The sequence below is a fragment of the Suricata suricatta genome, chromosome 17 (genome assembly GCF_006229205.1).
Source record: "Suricata suricatta isolate VVHF042 chromosome 17, meerkat_22Aug2017_6uvM2_HiC, whole genome shotgun sequence".
NCBI classification, from domain to species: domain Eukaryota; kingdom Metazoa; phylum Chordata; class Mammalia; order Carnivora; family Herpestidae; genus Suricata; species Suricata suricatta.
The window spans coordinates 52518184-52536504 of NC_043716.1; the positions used below are offsets into that span (position 1 = coordinate 52518184).

The following is an 18321-nucleotide window of genomic DNA, read 5'->3' on the forward strand; positions in this document are numbered from 1 at the left end:
TGAGTGACTAAGTCCATGCTTTAAAAAGATCACTCAGGGGCACCTGGGAGGCTCAGTCGGTTAAGTGTCTGACTTTGGCTCAGGTCATGATCTCATGGTTCATGAGTTTGGGCCCCGAATCAGGCTCTCTGCTGTCAGTGTGGAGCCAACTTCAGATCCTCTGTCTCCCTCTCTCTCTGCCCCTCCCCAACTTGCACTCTCTCTCAAAAATAAACAAACAGCAGGGCACCTGGGTTACTCAGTCAGTTAAGCACCCGACTTCAGCTCAGGTCATAACCTGTCAGTTCATAGGTTCAAGCCCCACGTCGGGCTCTGTGCTGATAACTCAGAGCCTGCCTACTTTGGATTCTGTGTCTCCCCCTCTCCCTGCCCCTCCCCCACCATGTTCTGTCTCTATCTCTCAATAATAAATAAATGTTAAAAAATAAATAAATAAACATTTTTTAAAATTTAATAAATAAACATTAAAGTTTTTTTTAATAAATAAATGAGCTCAACCACTATATTAAAATAAATAAAATAAAAAGATCACTCTGGCTGCTGGGAGGAGAATGGACTCTGGGGCTGAGAAGGAAAGAGGGATGGCAGGCAAGGGACTGGATGGTTGCTTGGACTCAGCTGGTAACCATGGAGACCATGAGCCACGCTGGGATTCAGGACATAGTCTGGAGGGAGGGCGGCCAGAACTCTAGTTAGAGACGGGAAGTCCGGCACCCGTAAATACTCGCCCACTGTAACTGTCTGAGTAGTTCACACACACACGGTGCAGGATAGTGGCCCAGACTCCAGACCCAGGAGCCAAAATACCCAAGTTCAAATTTCAACTCATCCGCTTGCTAGCAATAAAAATTGGCAAGTCACTGAACCTCGACTCCTCATCCATAAAATGGGAGCAATAATAAAGGTGCCCTCATAGGGTTGTTGTGAGGACTCAAAACTAGTTACCGCGGGTAAAGCCTTTAGGGAAGGCACCTGCCACGGATCATGTTTGTTTCCTGTTGCTGCTGTAACAAATCACCACACATTTACTGACTTGTTAACACAATACCAATTTATTCTCTTACAATTCTGGAGGCCAGCAATACAAAGTCTGCTTCACTGGACTATAAAGTCAGGGTGTTGACAGGCTGGTTCCTTCTAGAGGCTCCAGTGGAGAATCCATCGCTTGCCCTTTCTGGCTCCCGGAGCCTGCTGGCCACATCTCTCCAATCTCTGCTTCCATCATCTGCTGCCTTCTCTTCTTGTGACCTTCTTGCCTCCCTTTTACAAGGAGCCTTGTGATTGTTTTTAGGGCCCATCTGGATAATCCAGAATATTCTCCCTATCTCAAAATCCTCAACTTCACACATCCATGTATCTCCTTTGCCAAGTTCCCAGGTTCTGGGGACGAGGACACAGATAACTTGGGGGGCCATTATTCACCCCACCATATGTGATAGGCAATAAATAAAGGTTAATTATTACTATTATCATTATCTTTATTGCTCCCTTGGCAGCTCCAGAGCCTATCTCTAAGCCCCTCCCAAGCCGTGTGAGAGAAAAAGGGATAGAGACAGACTCCTGTCTACCTCTTGAAAGCCCCTTGAGACCAGGCCCCAACCCCAGATGGAACTGAGTGAGACACTAGCTGGACCAGGCTGACGCTTCAGTCCCCATGTGGTCCCTGTGAAGCGACTGGGGACAGAAAGCAGACGAAGCAGGAACATGCTCACAGGCCTTGTGTGGGGTTGGAGAGGGGAGCTTGGAGCTCAGGCTAAGGCCTCCTGACGGTGCTGTATCTTATGGGCTCCTCATGGTTCCTGCTGGGAACATGGGTGAAGAAGACGTCTGTGTTGCTGTAGGTTGGTTCCTGATCCAGAAACTCCCAAGACAGAGCTGCGTAGGAAACGTTCTCCTTTGGAAAGGGGGCCTGGAATAAAGATGCCCAAGGGGTCAGAGAGGCAGGCAGGAGGTTATGCCCACGGATGGAGGTGGGGGAACTCCCAGACCCTCCGGCTCCTGTCACCTTCCCTCTGCCAGCTCCCTGGGCTCCCGCCACAGCAGAAGACCCTCCCTCGACTCCAAATTCCAGGTCACTTGGCCTGTCTGGGTCTCCGCCTCCCAGCATGAGAGCCATGTCTGATAGGACTCTGGGTCCTCTAGTGCTGAGGAGATGCTCCCAATGGCCAAAAGTCGGGGGGTGGGGAGATGGGGGGGGAGCTCCACAGGCAAGTCTTTCAATGGCTGTGGCTTTGCCCAGCACCCACCCCTCCTCCTTTATGCCCGCATGGGCGGGAGAGAGCCTCTCTGGCTCCAAGGCCCACAGCAGCCTCATGTACACACCATGGTGACATAATCCACTTCCTGCTGGTTTTCCAGGTCAGAGGAGGACGACTTTGTGCAGACCTTCTTCTGGGAGGAGCCGTGGGAGGTTCCGGTTGGCTGCAAGGTCAGGTTTGCATAGCAAAGGTCCCCCTCTGGGGGCTGGAGCACCTAAGAAAGGAAGCACAGAAGAATATAGGGCCTCTGCTTCCCTGGCCCCCCTCTCCCAGCCTCCTCTGCACCCCCCACGCCCACCCGCTTCCCGCCCCCACCTGTTTCCCGCATCCACCTCCCAGCCTCCCAGGCTCTGTAGCTGGGCCGTGAGCACAGACACGGTTTGTCTGATAGGTTTGCACCTCAGTGCTCTCGGGAAAATGAGCAAAGAGAGAAAGGCACTATCTGGTGTCTCTGGTCTGACCCAGAAAAATCTCTTACCTTCTCTGGGGATGGCTCAGCAGCTAAAAGACAAAAACAATCAAAATTAGAAAGCCCATCCCGAGACTCACACGGCTCCCAGGTGTGGGGAAGAGAAATCTGGAAGGAAAGAGGTGGATTAGGCTCCACAGACTCAGAAACATGAGATCTGGTTCTGATTCTGACTCCTCAGATAACACACTCTGTGACATTGGTCACTTCACCTCTCTGAGCCGCCACTTCTCCACCTGAGAAAGAAGGAGACCTCGCCCATCTTCCCCACATGGAGGAACGGCCAGCAGGTGATCTGGCGCCCCTGCCAACCCTCGGCACCCCTGTGGTTAAGTTTCCTGCTGAACAATTGCAGGCACATGTAACTTCTGCCTGAAGTCCTGCCCCAAATGCCCCATGTCTCCACCTGAGTCATCATTCGACAGTCCACTCAAAGTCACTCCTGCCTTCCCGGCTACCCAGGGTGCCGAATCCCTCCCTCCCCATTTCCATGGCCCTTGATTTAGGTCTGTCTCCTTTCCTATGTCCCTCCCAATTCCAGTTAGTCTTCGGGTGGGCTGGGAGCTGCTGCGCAGCTGAGCCCATCCCTTCCTTGCATTTCCGGTTGCTTGTCTCTGCCTAGCACACAGGTGCCCCGTGTAGGCTGCCCTTCAAGTGGGGTGCAGGAGCTAGGTCAGAACCTTATGGACCAGCTTTCAGTGCTCTCGGTCCTGTTTCTCTCTGCCCCTTGGCCTCTACTCCTGTTCCCCCCCTTCCATCCCATCCTACCCCCATTAGAGGCAACAAAAAACCAAGAATTTCTTTTCTCTTGGTTCTTAGTTTCAAAAACCCAGATACTGAGGAGCACAGAAAGTACTTAGAACTTAGGCCCCAGACATACATCTGGGAGAAGGGCAGTGGGGCCCCCCTCCTCCTTGACTACTAGGGTCCCCAGGCTGTGATGGGAGAGGTGGGACTGGAGAGCACCCTGGGGAGGGTTTGGGTCCTAGCGCGCTCTGAGAGGGGAGGGGTGCATTTACCCTGAGAATGTGGAGGCACAGCCAGCCATCAGCTCCCCCAGCCCAGCCCCCCAGCCCAGCCCCAGCTCAGCACCAGCGGCTGTTTCTGATCACCTTTCTTCTGCTGCTTCATCATTCTCAAAGCCAAGAGCGAGGCCGCCACCAGGAGAAGCAGCAACACGCCAAAGATGAGGGGAAGCAGGATGCTGAGGTTAATGGAGTCAGCCCTGGAAACAACAGAAAGGCACCATGCACCCCAGCCTGCCTCCTGCTTCCGGGTCTTGCTCCGGCCACCTAGAAGCCACGAGGGCCGCACATATTTTGACCTGGAAGCCTGTGATTTCCAGCCTGGAAATCCCACGCCTGAGCACCCTCAGAAGTGGTAGGAAAAAAAAAAGAATAGAAAAAAATTTTTTCTAAGGAGAAGAGGGTTGGTTTCAGTGGGTCTAGACACCTTATGGAAACTATATGGCAACAGACTGGAAAGTTCTCCCTGCCCCTACACTTGTCCTGCTGTACTGGATTAAATAGTGCCCCACCTCCCCACAGTTCATGTTCATTCACAACCTGTGAAGGTGATCTGTTTGGAAATAAGATCTTTGCAGATGTAATCAAGTCAAGGTGAGGTCAGACTGGTTCAGGATGAGGCCTTAGTCAATGGCTGGTGTCCTTACAAAAGGGAAATCTAGCCACACGCAAGTACTCACAGGAAGGCCCTGTGAAAACAGAGGCAGGAATTGGGGTAATGCTGCCACAAGCCGGGGAGCCCCCCTAGATGGCTGGCAAACACCAGAAGCTGGGAGATTGGCCTGGGACCGCTTCTCCCTTTGAGCCCGAAGAAGAGGCCAACCCTGAGAAACCTCGATCTCATCCTTCTGGCCTCCAGAACAGCATGAAAGTAAATGTGTGTTGTTTCAGTGGCCCGGGATACGGTGCTTTGTCGTGGCCCCCTGAGCAAAGTCATACAAAGACTATCTCTTATTCATCACTAGTCACAGAATTTGTAGAATGAATTCATAGATCAATTAGTTAATGAGCTCCATCTGGCACATTAATTATCTCCTGACTGTAAGTACGTGGGTGGGGGCAGACAGCTTATTTATTTTGTTCATCCTAGTATCTTCTTGCATTCCCCAAAATACTAATAGGCATGAGCAGGGGCTCAATAATTATTTGTTGAATAAACAAATAAATGAATGAACCCATCTCATTCTTATCAAAGACCGTAATTGGTGCTTATATACAGCTTTGATACGTAAAATGAGGAAGCTCCTTAGTTAATGTTTTTTTAAAGTTTATGTATTTTTTTATTTTGAGAGAGAGAGAGAGAGAGAGAGAGAGAGAGAGAGAGAGAGAGAGAGAATGAGTGGGGGAGGGGCGGAGAGAGGGAATCCCAAGCAGACCCCATGCTGTCAGCTCAGAGCCCCTCGCAGGGCTTGATCTCACACATACGGGATCATGACCTGAGCAGAAACCAAGAATCGGATGCTTAACCACCCAGGCACCTGTTAGCTATTACTTATTAAAAGTAGGGTAGTAGAAAGAAACTTTTGAAACAGAAGGCAAACAGGAAAGAGAAAGTAAAGGGATTCCGGGTGGGAGTAGACAGATTGGAGACCTCCCAATGGTATTCTAGGGGAAGGCCCAGCCAAAGAAGATCACAGCAGATCTAGAAACATAGTGAAGAGGGCATAGGAGGAAATGGAAAGAGACCTCTCAACTTCTAGAAAGCCACTTTGGCTGCATTGTCCAGGCAGGGTACTAAGAAGCATAGGAGAGACTGTTTCTTCCTCTATAAAATGGGAACATTTGTATCTGCCTACTCCTCCTCATGAAGTAGGGTCAAAGAATTAAGAGACAATGGACAGGAAAGCCCTCCATGAGCTGTCAGGTACTCTCGAGATGGAGCAAATCGCCAATACCACTGTTCTTGCCATAATCATGATTAGGGGAAACCAGATGTCCCCAAGCCCTCACCGTTCTCACAGCCTTTGGACCAAAAGCCATCTTGCGGCCCTGCAATGCCCATGCCCACATGCACATTGTCCATGCCACGTGCACTGACTGCCTGCTCATCAATCCCCCACCTGCACTCTGAGGTCCTCAGGGGATGCTCCACATCTGTGCCTGCAGAGCTCAACAAGGGGCTGGCCACGTAGAAGTTAACTCAGTAGAAATGAGATAGATGAAGAGATGCACCAACACATCTACAAACTGTACTGAATTTCAAGATGAAGGATCTGGGGGACTCCAAGGACAGTGGTGGGGGGGCTGCTGGCAGCAAGTGGGAAGAGCCCTTGGCATCCTTGCCTTCTCAAAGGAGGTTAAGGGTCTGGGGGATAAGCTCTGGCTGGCACCTGGGACTGCAGAGGGTACCACCTCCCCGTTGGAGGAGTTTGGACCAAGTTGACCACAGGAAACAGCACACCGGAGCTGGCTTACCTGGCACTGGAGTGATGGCTGCTCATAGTCGGGGGGCCTTTGGTCTCTGCTGGTGCTGTGGACATTTGGGCGTTCGAAGTGGTGGTGGGCACTGTAGTTGGTGCTAGGCATAGACCAGATAATACACTGTTCAGCCTGCTAACCTGGCCACAGCCCTGCACATGGCTCCGAGCCCAGGGGGAGCCTGGAGCTGGGCCATGAGAAGGGAAGGGCCTAGAGCCTAGACCGCTTATATCTCCCTGACTGCTAGGATACTCAGCCTCAGAGGCAGGCAGGACTGGGTACAGGTCCAGGGAGGATGTCGAGCAGGCCCTGGAAGGATTAGAGGGGGCCTCGTGTTACCTTAGGACAAAGGCAGCTGGAGTTCAGCTGGACTTTAAACACTCCCACTGCTTATGACAAAGCCTTTGCCAATGTCTTCCCCAGTTTTATTTATTCAAAAAGGACAGGAGCAGAATTAAACAGCCTTTTCACTATGGAGGCCATTCTGGACCTCAGGAAGCCTCACAGCACCATGACTGTGCTGGGCCCCTTCCCCCGAGACTGGATATAGAAAAGGGGGGTGGGAACAGCCTCTATGAAGTCCTGGCCTCAAACTCCAGGAAGAGCAGGGACACGTGGCAAAGGTCCAGGAAAGCATTGGCAGGGATTGGGATCTCTGGGTTCCACGGGAGAAGGTCCCTTTGGCCCATGGGCTGAAACTGAGACCATCACCTTGACCTCTGTGGACAATAGACCCAGGCACTGCACTGTGCAGAGAAACACGTGCCCAGAAAATCTTGATCTTGTCCTGGAGGAAGTGCTGGGAGCCATGAGAGCATCTAAGAGAAGCCCTGTCCATTCCACAACCCCAAGGGGTCAGTCAGGTTCTAGGAGAACTCAGAACTCAACCACCGTATGTGACTGTTCACTCTGAGTGACACTGACATCCCTGGAGAGGAACCTCAGAGCCCAGAACTGAGCAGGCCCTGAAGACACAAAGCCACACTTACACATACTATTACCTGGGTCGATGGTCACTTTGACACTGACCCCAAGGTCAGTTACAGATCTCTCAATCCCACACCAGTAAGTATCTGCATCAGTTTCCTTGAGCTTCTCCATGGTCACAGTAAATGTGTAGTTTTTCTGGTTGTCCTGGATGGACACTTGGTTATTCTTTGCTTCCTGCTCTGATCCGTTGGTTTTAACAAGGATGTGACATTTACTCCACTTGGCTCCTCGACACCACCACTTCTTGTAGGTCTCCCACCCAGGTTCATAGTGACACTGCACAGTCAGTGAGCCCCCCACCAGGCCTCTGACTGCTACTGGACCCGAGATGGGAGATGAGCCTGGAAAACACAAATCCATGTGCCTGTCACCACCACTGAAGAAGCGCCACAGCCTCCTGCATCACAAATAATTCCAGTAAACCCAAGTGCCCGACGAGTTGAATAACAGTCAAAGAAGGAATAGACCTTCCACAAGACAGACCTTTGTCCCCCAAAACTCCACTGGGTCAAATCCATCATAGAAATCACCTAAGAGCACAACTACAGATCTCAAAGAATCAAAAATGTTGACACTGAGCAATGACAGCTTAGCTTTTTATAGTCCCGTGGCCATCTGGAAAGCAAACGACCCAAGGAAAGGCAAGACCCCAGTCCACTTCAGCCTACTGTTCTCATGCAAGGTCTGTGGTTTCAGACCTTTTCATTTTTCTAGAATAACCAGGAATCTGGATTTTATATGGAACTTCTCCTTTTTTAAACACTGGCTTGGGGCGTCTGGGTGGCTCCTTCGGTTAAGCAGCCAACTTCGGCTCAGGTCACGATCTTGTGGTTTGTGGGTTCAAGCCCCGTGTCAGGCTCTGTGCTGACAGCTCAGAGCCTAGAGCCTGCTTCAGACTCTGTCTCTCCCTCTATCTCTGCCCCTCCCCCATTCATGCTCTGTTTCTGTCTCAATAATAAATAAACATAAAAAAAGTTTTAATTAAATTTTCATCACAGAAGAGTCAGTAAATTTGACATATATAAATGTAACACTTGGACATACCACAAGAAAGACTGAATGGAGGCAAAGAATAGACTGCAAGAAATAGTTAGAACAAATAATGTAGAAAAGGATTAATTGTCATTTGTTTTAAAGAATCTATAGGCGCGTTTGGGTGGCTTAGTCAGTTGAGCATCCAACTCTTGATTTCAACTTGGGTCATGATCCCAGTATGGTGGGATCAAGCCCCTCATCAGCCCTCATCAGCCCACATTGAGCATGGAGCCTGCTTAAGATTCTCTCTCCCTCTGCCCCTGTCCCCTGCTTGCGTGCTCTCTTTTTCTCTAAAATAAAATAAAATAAAATAAAATAAAATAAAATAAAATAAAATAAAATAAAATAAAATAAACAAACATATGAAAGATAAACATTAAGACTCCATTTAGAAAACTGATAAGGTGGGGCACCTGGAAGGCTCAGTCGGATGAGCGTCAGACTTCAGCTCAGGTCATGGTCTCACGGTTTGTGGGTTTGAGCCCCATGTCAGGCTCTGTGCTGACAGCTAGCTCAGAACCGGGAGACTATTTTCAGATTCTGTGTCTCCCTCTCTCTCTGCCCCTCCCCAGCTCATGCTTATCTCTCTCTCTCTCTCAAAAATAAGTAAGCATTAAAAATAATAATAATAAATTTTTTAGAAGCAAAAGAGGCACCTGTGTGGCTCAGTTGGTTGAGCGTCTGACTCTTGGTTTTGGCTCAGGCCATGATCTCACTGCTCATGAGCCTGAACTCAGCATCAGGCACTGCGCTGATGGCTTCAAGCCTGTTTGGGAGTCTCTCTCCCTCTCCCTCTGCCCCTCCCTCACTTAACCAAACATGTGCTCTCTCTCCTCTCTCTATAGAATAGATAAACTTTTTTTTAAATGTCTTTATTTTATTTTTGAGAGACAGTGCAAGCAGGGGAGGGTCAGAGAGAGAGGAAGGTACAGAACCTGAAGCAGCTCCAGGCTCTGAGCTGTCAGCACAGAGCCCGATGCCGGGCTCAAACCCACAAACCGTGAGATCATGACCTGAGCCAAAGTCTGACACTCAACCGACTGAGCCACGCAGGCGCTCCCAAGGTGATCTTTAAAAACCTAAATTGAGGGGTGCCTGGGTGGTTCAGTGGGTGAAGCGTCCAACTTCAGCTCAGGTCATGATCTCATGGCTTATGATTTCGAGTCCCAGGTCAGGCTCTGTGCTGACAGCTCAGAGCCTGGATCCTGCTTCAGATTCTGTACCTCCCTCTCTGTTCTTCCGCCACTCATACTCTGTCTCTCTCAAAAAAGAGTAAATAAACAACAACAAAAAACCCTAATTGGGGTAAGTCCCTTCCCTGCTTAACACCTTCCAAAGACCTCCCATCACATCTAGAAAAAAAAAATGCCATAGAATTAACTAGGCCCTGGAAAGCTCTGCACTGTCTGGTCCCTGGTCATCTCAGGCCATTGTCCCTGTCACTCGCCATGATTGAGCCACATCAGCTTCTTTCTCTTCCTCTGGACACCAAGCTGCCCCTCCCCACTGGACATTTGCCATCGCTGTCCTCACTGCCTATGCTTCCCCCAGGCCTCTCGCTCCCGGCTCAGCTCAGACGCTGCTCCCCTGCCCAATCCATGCCCGCCCCGCACAGCTGAACCTGCCGGAGGGAAAGCTCACAACCACACCGGGACCTCGGGCCACCTGTGATGCCACCATCCATTTACTCCTCCGCCCTCCTAGAGGATGGCCGGTCCCTCTTTGTGCACCTCCACGCTCCCCCATCCTCACTCCCACCTGTGACACCAGACCTTCCACGGTGCCAGCGACACCAATCCTCAACTTACACGTGCATCTTGTCTACTCCGAGCTGTATCCCTCCAGCAATTTCCCTCTCCGGCACCAACCAGTTTCTCCTCTTTGCCAGATCATTCTGCTTCGTTGTCATTTCTCCCATTAAAACCAAACCAAAACAGGGACCCTAATGTCGCTCACTTCTGCTCCCCTGGCCCTCCCTTTGGAAGCTGGGGAGTATCGTGAACCTAGAGTAAATTGTAGGCGGTTCTATCCTGCAGGATAGGCGAGACAGGAGTCAGAGGCATGGAGAGCCTCAGGCAAGGGTAAGAGAAGAAAATCTGAGAAGGACTGAGGAGGAGGTGAGACATCAGAGGGAAAAGCAATTCACTTATGGTCTGCGGGCAGTTAGTGCTGACCCTTCGCACTGTGACCATCGTGATGAGTTTTTCCGTATGCCTTGAATCCTGATGGTTTCCCTCAAGCCCATAGGAAGACGCACCTGCTTCCTAAACGTACATGTTAACGATGTGCCTTTATTGTAAAACTTTCTGTGTTACATTTTTCTTGTGGGGCTCCTGTTACCAACTTTTTAAAAAATGCTTATTTATTTGTTAAAAAGATTTTTAATATTTATTTATTATCAAGAGACAGAGAGAGGGGCGCCTGGGTGGCACAGTAGGTTGAGCATTCGACTTTGGCTCAGGTCATGATCTCACGTTCGTGGGTTCAAACCCCACATCAGGCTCTGTGCTGACAGCTAGCTCAGAGCCTGAAGCCTGCTTCCAATTCTGTGTGTCCCTCTCTCTCTGCCCCTCCCCTCATTATCTGTCTCTATCTGTCTCTCAAAAATAAATAAATGTTAAAAATTTATTTTTAAAAAAAGAAGAAGAAAACTGATAAGGGGAGGAGGGCCTGAGTGGCTCAGTCAGTGAAGCATCTGACTTCGGCTCAGGTCATGATCTCATGGTTCAAGAGTTCGAGCCCCCATCGGGCTGTCTGCTGCCAGCACAGAGCCCACTTCAGATCCCCTCTCAGAAATAAGTAAACATTATTTTAAAAAACAACTGATAAGGGGCAAGAAAAGGCAAGTCACAAAGAGGAAATTCAGCTGGATAGTAAAATTGGAAATGTTCAATTTAAATAATCTAGCAAAAGAAAACTTTTTTTTTTTGCAAATGAAAATATTTTAAAGTGATGTCATTTTCACATTTAAAACCAACCAAGGTTTTGTGAACCCTACCTCGCTGACATGAGTGATGTGGCGTGAAGACGCAGATACTCACGGAAGCTGTCGGCAGGGCCGTAACCAGTTCAACCATCACAGAAAGGAAAACGGCGGTTATGGAGCAAATAATCATGCCCTTTGCTCCAGTGGTTGTGTGTCTAGGATTTGGTCCTCAGGAAACAGAGAAGCTAACAAAAATACATGCACTGGGGGGCGCAGTTGAGCGTCCAACTCGATTTCAGCTCAGGTCCTGATCCCAGGGTCATGGGATTGAACCCCACATTCGGCTTGAGGCCTGCTTAAGATTCTGTCTCTCTCTTCCTCTGACCATCTTCTCTGCTTGCTTGCTCTCTAAAATTCAATTTAAAAATCTGGAAAACACATGGGTGGTTCAATCAGCTAAGCGTCCGACTCTTAATTTCAGCTCAGTCATGAAAGGTTTGTGAGTTGGAGCCCCGGGCAGGGCTCTGTGCTGACAGTGCAGAACCTACTTGGAATTCTCTCTCCCTCTCTCTCTGTTCCTCCCCCCACTTTCTGTTTCTGTCTCTCTCTCTCTCTCTCTCTCTCTCTCTCTCAAAACAAATAAATCACTTAAATTTTTTTATTCGAATTTTTTTAAATTTATGCACCAAGATTCATTACATAATTACTTAAATAGCAAAAATAAAGGAAACAAGGTTTACATCCACTGATTTGGAAAATAAATATTAAATAAAATATAATGCAGACACTGATAATTTGCTTAGAAATACTGTTAACTGGGGGCGCCCGGGTGGCTCAGTCGGTTGAGCATCCAACTTCGGCTCAGGTCAGATCTCACATTAGTGGGTTCGAGCCCCGCATCAGGCTCTGTGCTGACAGCTAGCTCAGAGCCTGGAGCCTGCTTCCGGTTCTGTGTCTCCTTCTCTCTCTGCCCCTCCCCCTCTCGTGCTCTGTCTCTCTCTGTATCAAAAATAAATAAAAATATTTAAAAAAAAAAAAAGAAAGAAATACTGTTAACTGTGTGGAAAATCCTCATATGAAATGAAAATGGATTTTTAAATATCATATACAGTATAATCATAACTAACTTTTAAAGTATGCCCAGAGAAGAGGGTTGAAGGGAAAGAAGCTAAAATATTAAATTAATACCGGATTGGGCCGCCTGGGTGGCTCACTAAGTTAACTGTCCGACTTCGGCTCAGGTCATGATCTCACGGTTCGTGGGTTGAAGCCCCGAATCAGGCTCTGTGCTGACAGCTCAGAGCCTGGAACCTGCTTCGGATTCTGTGTCTCCCCCTCTCGCTGCTCCTCCCCTGCTTGCACTCTGTATCTCTCTCAAATAATAATAATAATATTTTTAAAACGTAACATTGGATTGCCTTGTGCATTAAGATCAGGGACATACGTTTTTTTTTTCCTAATTCTTCATCCTTTTCTGTACTTCCCTAAGTATCAACAATGAGCATTTATTACTTTCAAAATGATTGGGGGAGAAATAATGCCTGGACAGGGCTGTTTCATGGCGTGGTGAGTAGAATAATGACTCCCTAAGAATGTCTACATCCTAATCTCCAGAGCCTGTAAAATATGTTAAATCTCACTCGGCAAAAGGGAACTTTATAGATGTGATTAAATAAAGAATCTTTAGATGAGAGATTATCCCTGGAGTATCTGAGTGGGCCCAATGTCATCACAAAGATCCGTATCAGAGTGAGCGCTTGGGTGGCTCAGTTAAGCGTCCGGCTCAGGTCATGATCTCGCGGTTTGTGGGTTGGAGCCCCACGCCTCATAGGGCTCTGTGCTGACAGCTTGGAGCCTGGTGCCTGCTGCGGATTCTCTGTCTCCCTCCCTCTCTCTCTGCCCGTCCCCCACTCATGCTCTGTCTCTCTCAAAAATAAACATTAAAAAAAAATTTTTTTAAAGATCTTTATCAGAGAGAGGCAGGAGGGTCAGGGCCAGAGAAGAAAGAACACTGAAGACTGATGTGGGGCCGCACCCCAAGGATGCAGCAGCCTCTGGAAAAGTTAAGGAGTCTGATTCTCCCCACAAAGCCACCCGAAGGAACGCAGCCCCGTTGACCATTTCAGACTCTGACTCCCAGACCGTAACATAAATTTGTGTTATTTGGGCACTTGGGTGACTCAGTCAGTAAAGTGTCCAACTTCGGCTCAGGTCATGATCTCGTGGCTTTAAAATTTTTTTTAAATAAATAGATTTGTGTTGTTTTCCAAAATCTTTTTTATGTCTTTTATTTGTTTTTGAGAGACAGAGAGAGACAGTGCAAGCAGGGGAGGGTCAGGGAGAGAGGGAGATACAGAATCTGAAGCAGGCTCCAGGCTCTGAGCTGTCAGCACAGAGCCTGATGCGGGGCTTGAACCCACAGACCGTGAGATCATGACCTGAGCCGAAGCCAGATGCTCAACCGACTGAGCCCCCCAGGCGCCCCAATGTGTGTTGTTTGAAGCCACTAAGTTTGCAGTAATGTGTCCAGCTGCCTTAGGAAACTAATAAGGTGGCATTAGCCCGTCTCACCTGAGCACTGGTGTTGGACGTGACTCTTGAACTGTGTGTTCCGCTCGCTTCCTGGAACCGTCTGTCGAGCTCCCCCACCTGCACCAACCTCGGCAAAGCACTCACGCTGCTGTCTGAACCCTCCCAACCCAGAAGGCACCCCCGAGGCCCAGGGAGCAGCATCCACAGCAGCCGTGGTTACTCACAGACTAGCTGATCCAGAGTAGTCCTAGATGAGGAAGAAGCCAGGCCCCAGGGGAAAGTGACAGGCTCACCATCAGTGAGAGACAGGCCTGGATCTCAAAGCCAGCACAGCACAGGACATCAGCCAGCCTCCACTCTGGGCCGGCACACCTGAGTCCTGTCCGTTGTCTGCCCCCACTTATGGGGAGGCTGAAGATGGACAAGGCAGCTAGTTTTTCTCTGAAAATAGAGGGTAATTAAAAATCCCTTCCTTTCTCACAGAAAGTAAAGTCTGGAAAGTCTAGTGGGAACTCTGCTCTGGTATTTGTTTCTTGTATGCCCTTAAAACAGTAAACTATTTTTTTCATGTTTGTTTATTTTTGAGAGACAGAGACAGATCATGAACAGAAAGAGAGAGACGCAGAATCTGAAGAGAAGCATGAGCTGGGGAGAGGCAGAGAGAGAGGGAGACACAGAATCTGAAGACAGTCTCCCGGTTCTGAGCTAGCTGTCAGCACAGAGCCCGACGCAGGGCTCGAACTCACAAACCGTGAGATCATGACCTGAGCAGAAGTAGGACGCTCAACCGACTAAGCCACCCAGGCGCCCCCAACAAACTATTTTTAATGTTTATTTTTGAGAGAGAGAGAGAGCAGGAGGGGGGCAGAAAGAGGGAAACAGAATCCCAAGCAGGTTCTATTCACCCTGTCAGGGAAGAACCAGATGTGGGCTCAAACTTATGAAAAGTGAGATCATGACCTGAGTAGAAGTCGGATACTTAACCGACCGAGCCACTTGGGCACCCAACAAGGAACTCTTTAGAAATGGGAAGTAGTGAGGGGTAAAATGGTCGCTGTCTATGGCGGGTTCTGTGGAAGAGGCTGATGAAGGGGGCTTCCCGGCACTCACCAGGCTCCTGCTTAGCACACAGCTGTGCCTGCTGGCCTCCAACTGATCTTCCTACTCTGCCTTGGTCACATGCACCCCAGCACGTGCACGTGCGTGCACGCCCACACACACACCGGCCCCACTTTCACATCTGCTCACCAACCTCCTGTTGCCCGATGTCAGGGAGAGAAAGAAGCAGTGTTTTGTGCGCGTTCGCTGCCCTGCCGATTTGCCTCCCAAGGGCACACCCAAAGGCTGCCTTCGCCATCCCTACAACCCACCCCCAGCTTTGCCTTGACCAGCCTTGTGGTTCTGGAAGCGTCACTTTGGTCCCCTACAATTCTTCCACCAGACACAATGATCTCCTTCCAATCTGTCCCCAAGGGGCTGTTGTGAAGCACATGACGAAGCCACAGGCCCATCTGTTCCTCAGAGCGGCCCAGGTCAGGCTCGTGTCCCTTCACAGACTTCCAGCCTGCCGCTCCCCCGATCCGAGGCGCCTGCTCCTCTTGTCCTCCAGGCCTCTGCTCAGACGTCTCCTCCCAGAGGGAGGCTCCTTGCCCCCCATCTACAGCACCACCTACCCGCCCCCCCCACCGCGAGCCTCTCAGTGTCGGGTCACCTAGCCCTGCCCTCCTCCCCACACATACCATTTCTTGGAGCCATCATTTTCATTTCTCCGACTGCTGGAGCGGATGATCAAATTCAGCCACATAAAAGAATCACAGATCACAAAGGGCTGTTCTCTTGCGGTGAATACCAGCTTCCAGAACCTCAGAGCCACACAAGGCCACGTGCTACCTGGAAACTTTTCTCCGGAGACTAGTCCTGATTCTTCCCTCTGTTCCTTGACAGACGGTTCACGTACCATACGGTTCACTCTTCTCAAGGCCACAGCTCAGCGGTTCTTAGGGCATTCACGGAGCTGTGCGACCGGCGCCACATCTAATTCCAGAACATTTTTATCTCCCCAAAAGGAAATCCCTTACTCTTAGCAGCCACTCTCCCTTCCTCCTTCGCGCCCCCTCCCCCAGCTGCTGGCAGCCACTAATCTACTTTCTGTCTCTATGAATCTAGTATTTTTGGATATTTCATAAGAAGGGAATCATATAATACTTGGCCTTTTGCATCTGGATTCTTTGACTTAGCATGTTTTCCTTTTTTTTTTCTTTTTCATTTTATTTACTTTACAGAGAAAGAAAACAGGGGAGGGGCAGAGAGAGAGAGAGAGAGAATCCCAAGCAGGTCCCATACTCAACATGGAGCCCAATGTGGGGCTGGAACTCAGGAACCATGAGATCATGACCTGAGCTGAAATCAAGAGTTGGACGCTCAACCACCTAAGCCACCCAGGTGCCCCTACCACAGTGTTTTCAAGCTTCATCTGTGTTATAGCGTGTATCTGTATTCATTTGTTTTTATGGCTGAATAATGTTCTATTGTATGGGTATGACCCATGTTATTTATTCATCCATCAGTTGGAGTTAACTCATGTTGTTTCCAGCTTTTAACAATTATGAATAATGTTGCCATGAACATTTGCATTTGTATACACCCAGGATAGAATTACCGGCTCATGTGGCAACCACAAGTTTAACATTTTGAGGAATATAAAACTGTTTTCCAAAGTAGCTGCACCATTTTACATTCTCATGAGCAATGTATGTGCCCTCCAGTTAATGTAAAGAGTCTTGAATGTTCAAGGCTATGAAAAAGAAATATGGGGGGGGGTGAGGTAGAGCAATCATATTTTCCCCTCTCCATGAGATACATTCAGTCACTCAACTAATACTTACTCTTTGTCTAATCTGTAGCTCTTAGGGTTGCAAGAGCAAAAATCTCCATCTTCCTGAAGTTTAAGTTTTCTCAAGGTGGGGGAAGGAAAAGTCAGACAGTAGATGAAGATAATGCAAGGGAATGCAATTGTAATGAGGTTTGTTATCAATGAAGGCCTCGGTGAGAATCAAAGACATGCAGGATGTGAGGGATTAGAGTCTGTGGTTATCTGAGGAAGGGTGTTCTGGGCAGAGAGAACAGGAAGTGCAAAGGGCTTGAGGCAGGAGCATACCTGGCCTGTTCAAAGAACATCTAAGAGGCCGGTGCAGCTGCAGGGGGTTGAGCCGAAGGAGCAGAGTAGAAAAGGAGATTGGGGAGGGGGGGAGGGGGGAGAACCAGGTGCTGCACCGTTGAGCTTCTGGAAGGACTCTGTATTTTTACTCTGAGTAGGATGGGAGGTCATTGGAGGGTCTTGACCAGAGGAAAGACAGCAAGAAGTCTAATCTGGCTTGCATTTGCCAAGGATCGTTATGGGATATGAGAGAAGAGATGAATAACCCCAGATTTTGCCCAAGCGCCAAACACAAAGATGGGAGAGAAGGGAATTCAAGGGAGGGGAAATATGCTCAGGTCACAGTTGAAATGTCAACATCTTCGTGAAGATGTTGACTGGGCAGCTGATTAAAAGATTCTGGGGTCCAGAGTGATGTATGCTAGCGATCCAAGACTGGACGCCATCTGTGTAGAGGTGGCATTTAAGCCAAGAGAGCAGAGGAGATCAACCAGGGAGAGACTCCAGAAAGAGAAACCCAAAACCGAGCCCTGCGGCCTCCAGCGGTTCCATGTCAAGAAAACCCCCTTAATTTTCTCTTTTTTAATGTTGACTTATTTTTGAGAGGGAGCGACAGAGCTTGAGTGGGGGAGGGGCAGAGAGAGGGAGACATAGAATCCAAAGCAGGCTCCAGGCACTGAGCTGTCAGCACAGAGCCCGACACAGGGCTGGAATTCACAAACGGTGAGATCATGACCTGAGCCGAAGTTGGACACTTAACCAACGGAGCCACCCAGGTGCCCCCCCTCCCCAGCTTAATTTTCAATCAAAATGATATTCATCAACTCCCGGTTTCCTTCCACCCTCCGTCTCAGCCCCTCAGTAACTTCTGCTGTTTCCTTCTACCCGAAATGCCTAGAACCACCTCTCCTTCCCTGTGTGGCAAACCCCCCGCTTTCCTTCCTCCGAAGCCCCCTCCACTCCCACTTCTTTCCTCCCACATAACGCGTTCTCAGAGGTGAGAGTGCAGGAGCAAGCCTTCGCCAGCTCTCCTGAGCAACCACCGCTTCTCCACTTCTCTTGGACCAGAGGAGCCCATCAGTCTGTCCATTTGGAGTTATCAGCCCCTGGGTGGTCAGGAATTATGCCTTTTATGCCTTGTGAGGGGCTCCTTTATGAAGGCACCCTTAGTATTTCCACACTGGCAATGGTAGGCACCGCAACCCCCGGGAGAGGAGTAGAGCAGACGACACACACAGACTCACTATTTGGAAAAATTACTTAGAAGTGGAGCTTCTTCTCAGCAGGGCCATTTGCTGAGCTCCCTTCTTCCTCCACCAGCCCTTTCTTCCTGCCCCCAAAGCTCTTCTCTAGGACAGACCCAGACCCCGCTCACCTGCAAGCCCGAAAAGGAAGAGGAAGAGCAGGAGAAAGGGCATTTTGCCTTTGCCCAGGCCCCCCTTGGTGGAGCCAGTCAGCTCCGTCTCGGCTCCTGCATCTTCCAACCCTTCTGCTTTCACTCATTCTCACAC

At 49.3% G+C, this 18321-nt stretch overlaps 2 protein-coding genes across 6 annotated transcripts in view; one reads left to right on the forward strand and one right to left on the reverse strand.

Moving 5' to 3' along the window:
• The window catches only part of RAB37 (RAB37, member RAS oncogene family), a 58298-nt gene that overhangs the window by 19043 nt on the left and 20934 nt on the right, over positions 1-18321 (forward strand). The gene's annotated exons all lie outside the window — the stretch shown is intronic.
• On the reverse strand, positions 1030-18317 carry CD300LF (CD300 molecule like family member f). 3 transcript variants are annotated; one of them, XM_029928944.1, is made up of 8 exons: positions 18186-18240; positions 15393-15687; positions 7172-7501; positions 6168-6270; positions 3840-3952; positions 2737-2759; positions 2323-2472; positions 1030-1909 (listed from the first exon to the last, which is right to left on the reverse strand). In XM_029928944.1, exons 2-8 carry the CDS (start codon positions 15415-15417, stop codon positions 1754-1756), a joined length of 900 nt encoding a protein of 299 aa, XP_029784804.1. In that variant the 5' UTR covers positions 15418-15687; positions 18186-18240; the 3' UTR covers positions 1030-1753. The 3 variants fall into 3 exon arrangements, with proteins under 3 accessions (XP_029784804.1, XP_029784803.1, XP_029784802.1); XM_029928943.1 differs by lacking the exon at positions 15393-15687 and having other exon boundaries at positions 18186-18317; XM_029928942.1 differs by lacking the exons at positions 15393-15687; positions 18186-18240 and adding an exon at positions 11194-11470.

Coding starts and splice junctions, on each gene's coding strand:
- CD300LF (XM_029928942.1), bottom strand. CDS start 11,311: ATGATTATTTGCTCCATAACCGCCGTTTTCCTTTCTGTGATGGTTGAA. Junction 7,502..11,193: donor ACATCACTCATGTCAGCGAG/GTAGGGTTCACA, acceptor TGTGTTTTCCAG/GCTCATCTCCCATCTCGGGT. Junction 3,953..6,167: donor AGCCATCACTCCAGTGCCAG/GTAAGCCAGCTC, acceptor TGTTGTTTCCAG/GGCTGACTCCATTAACCTCA.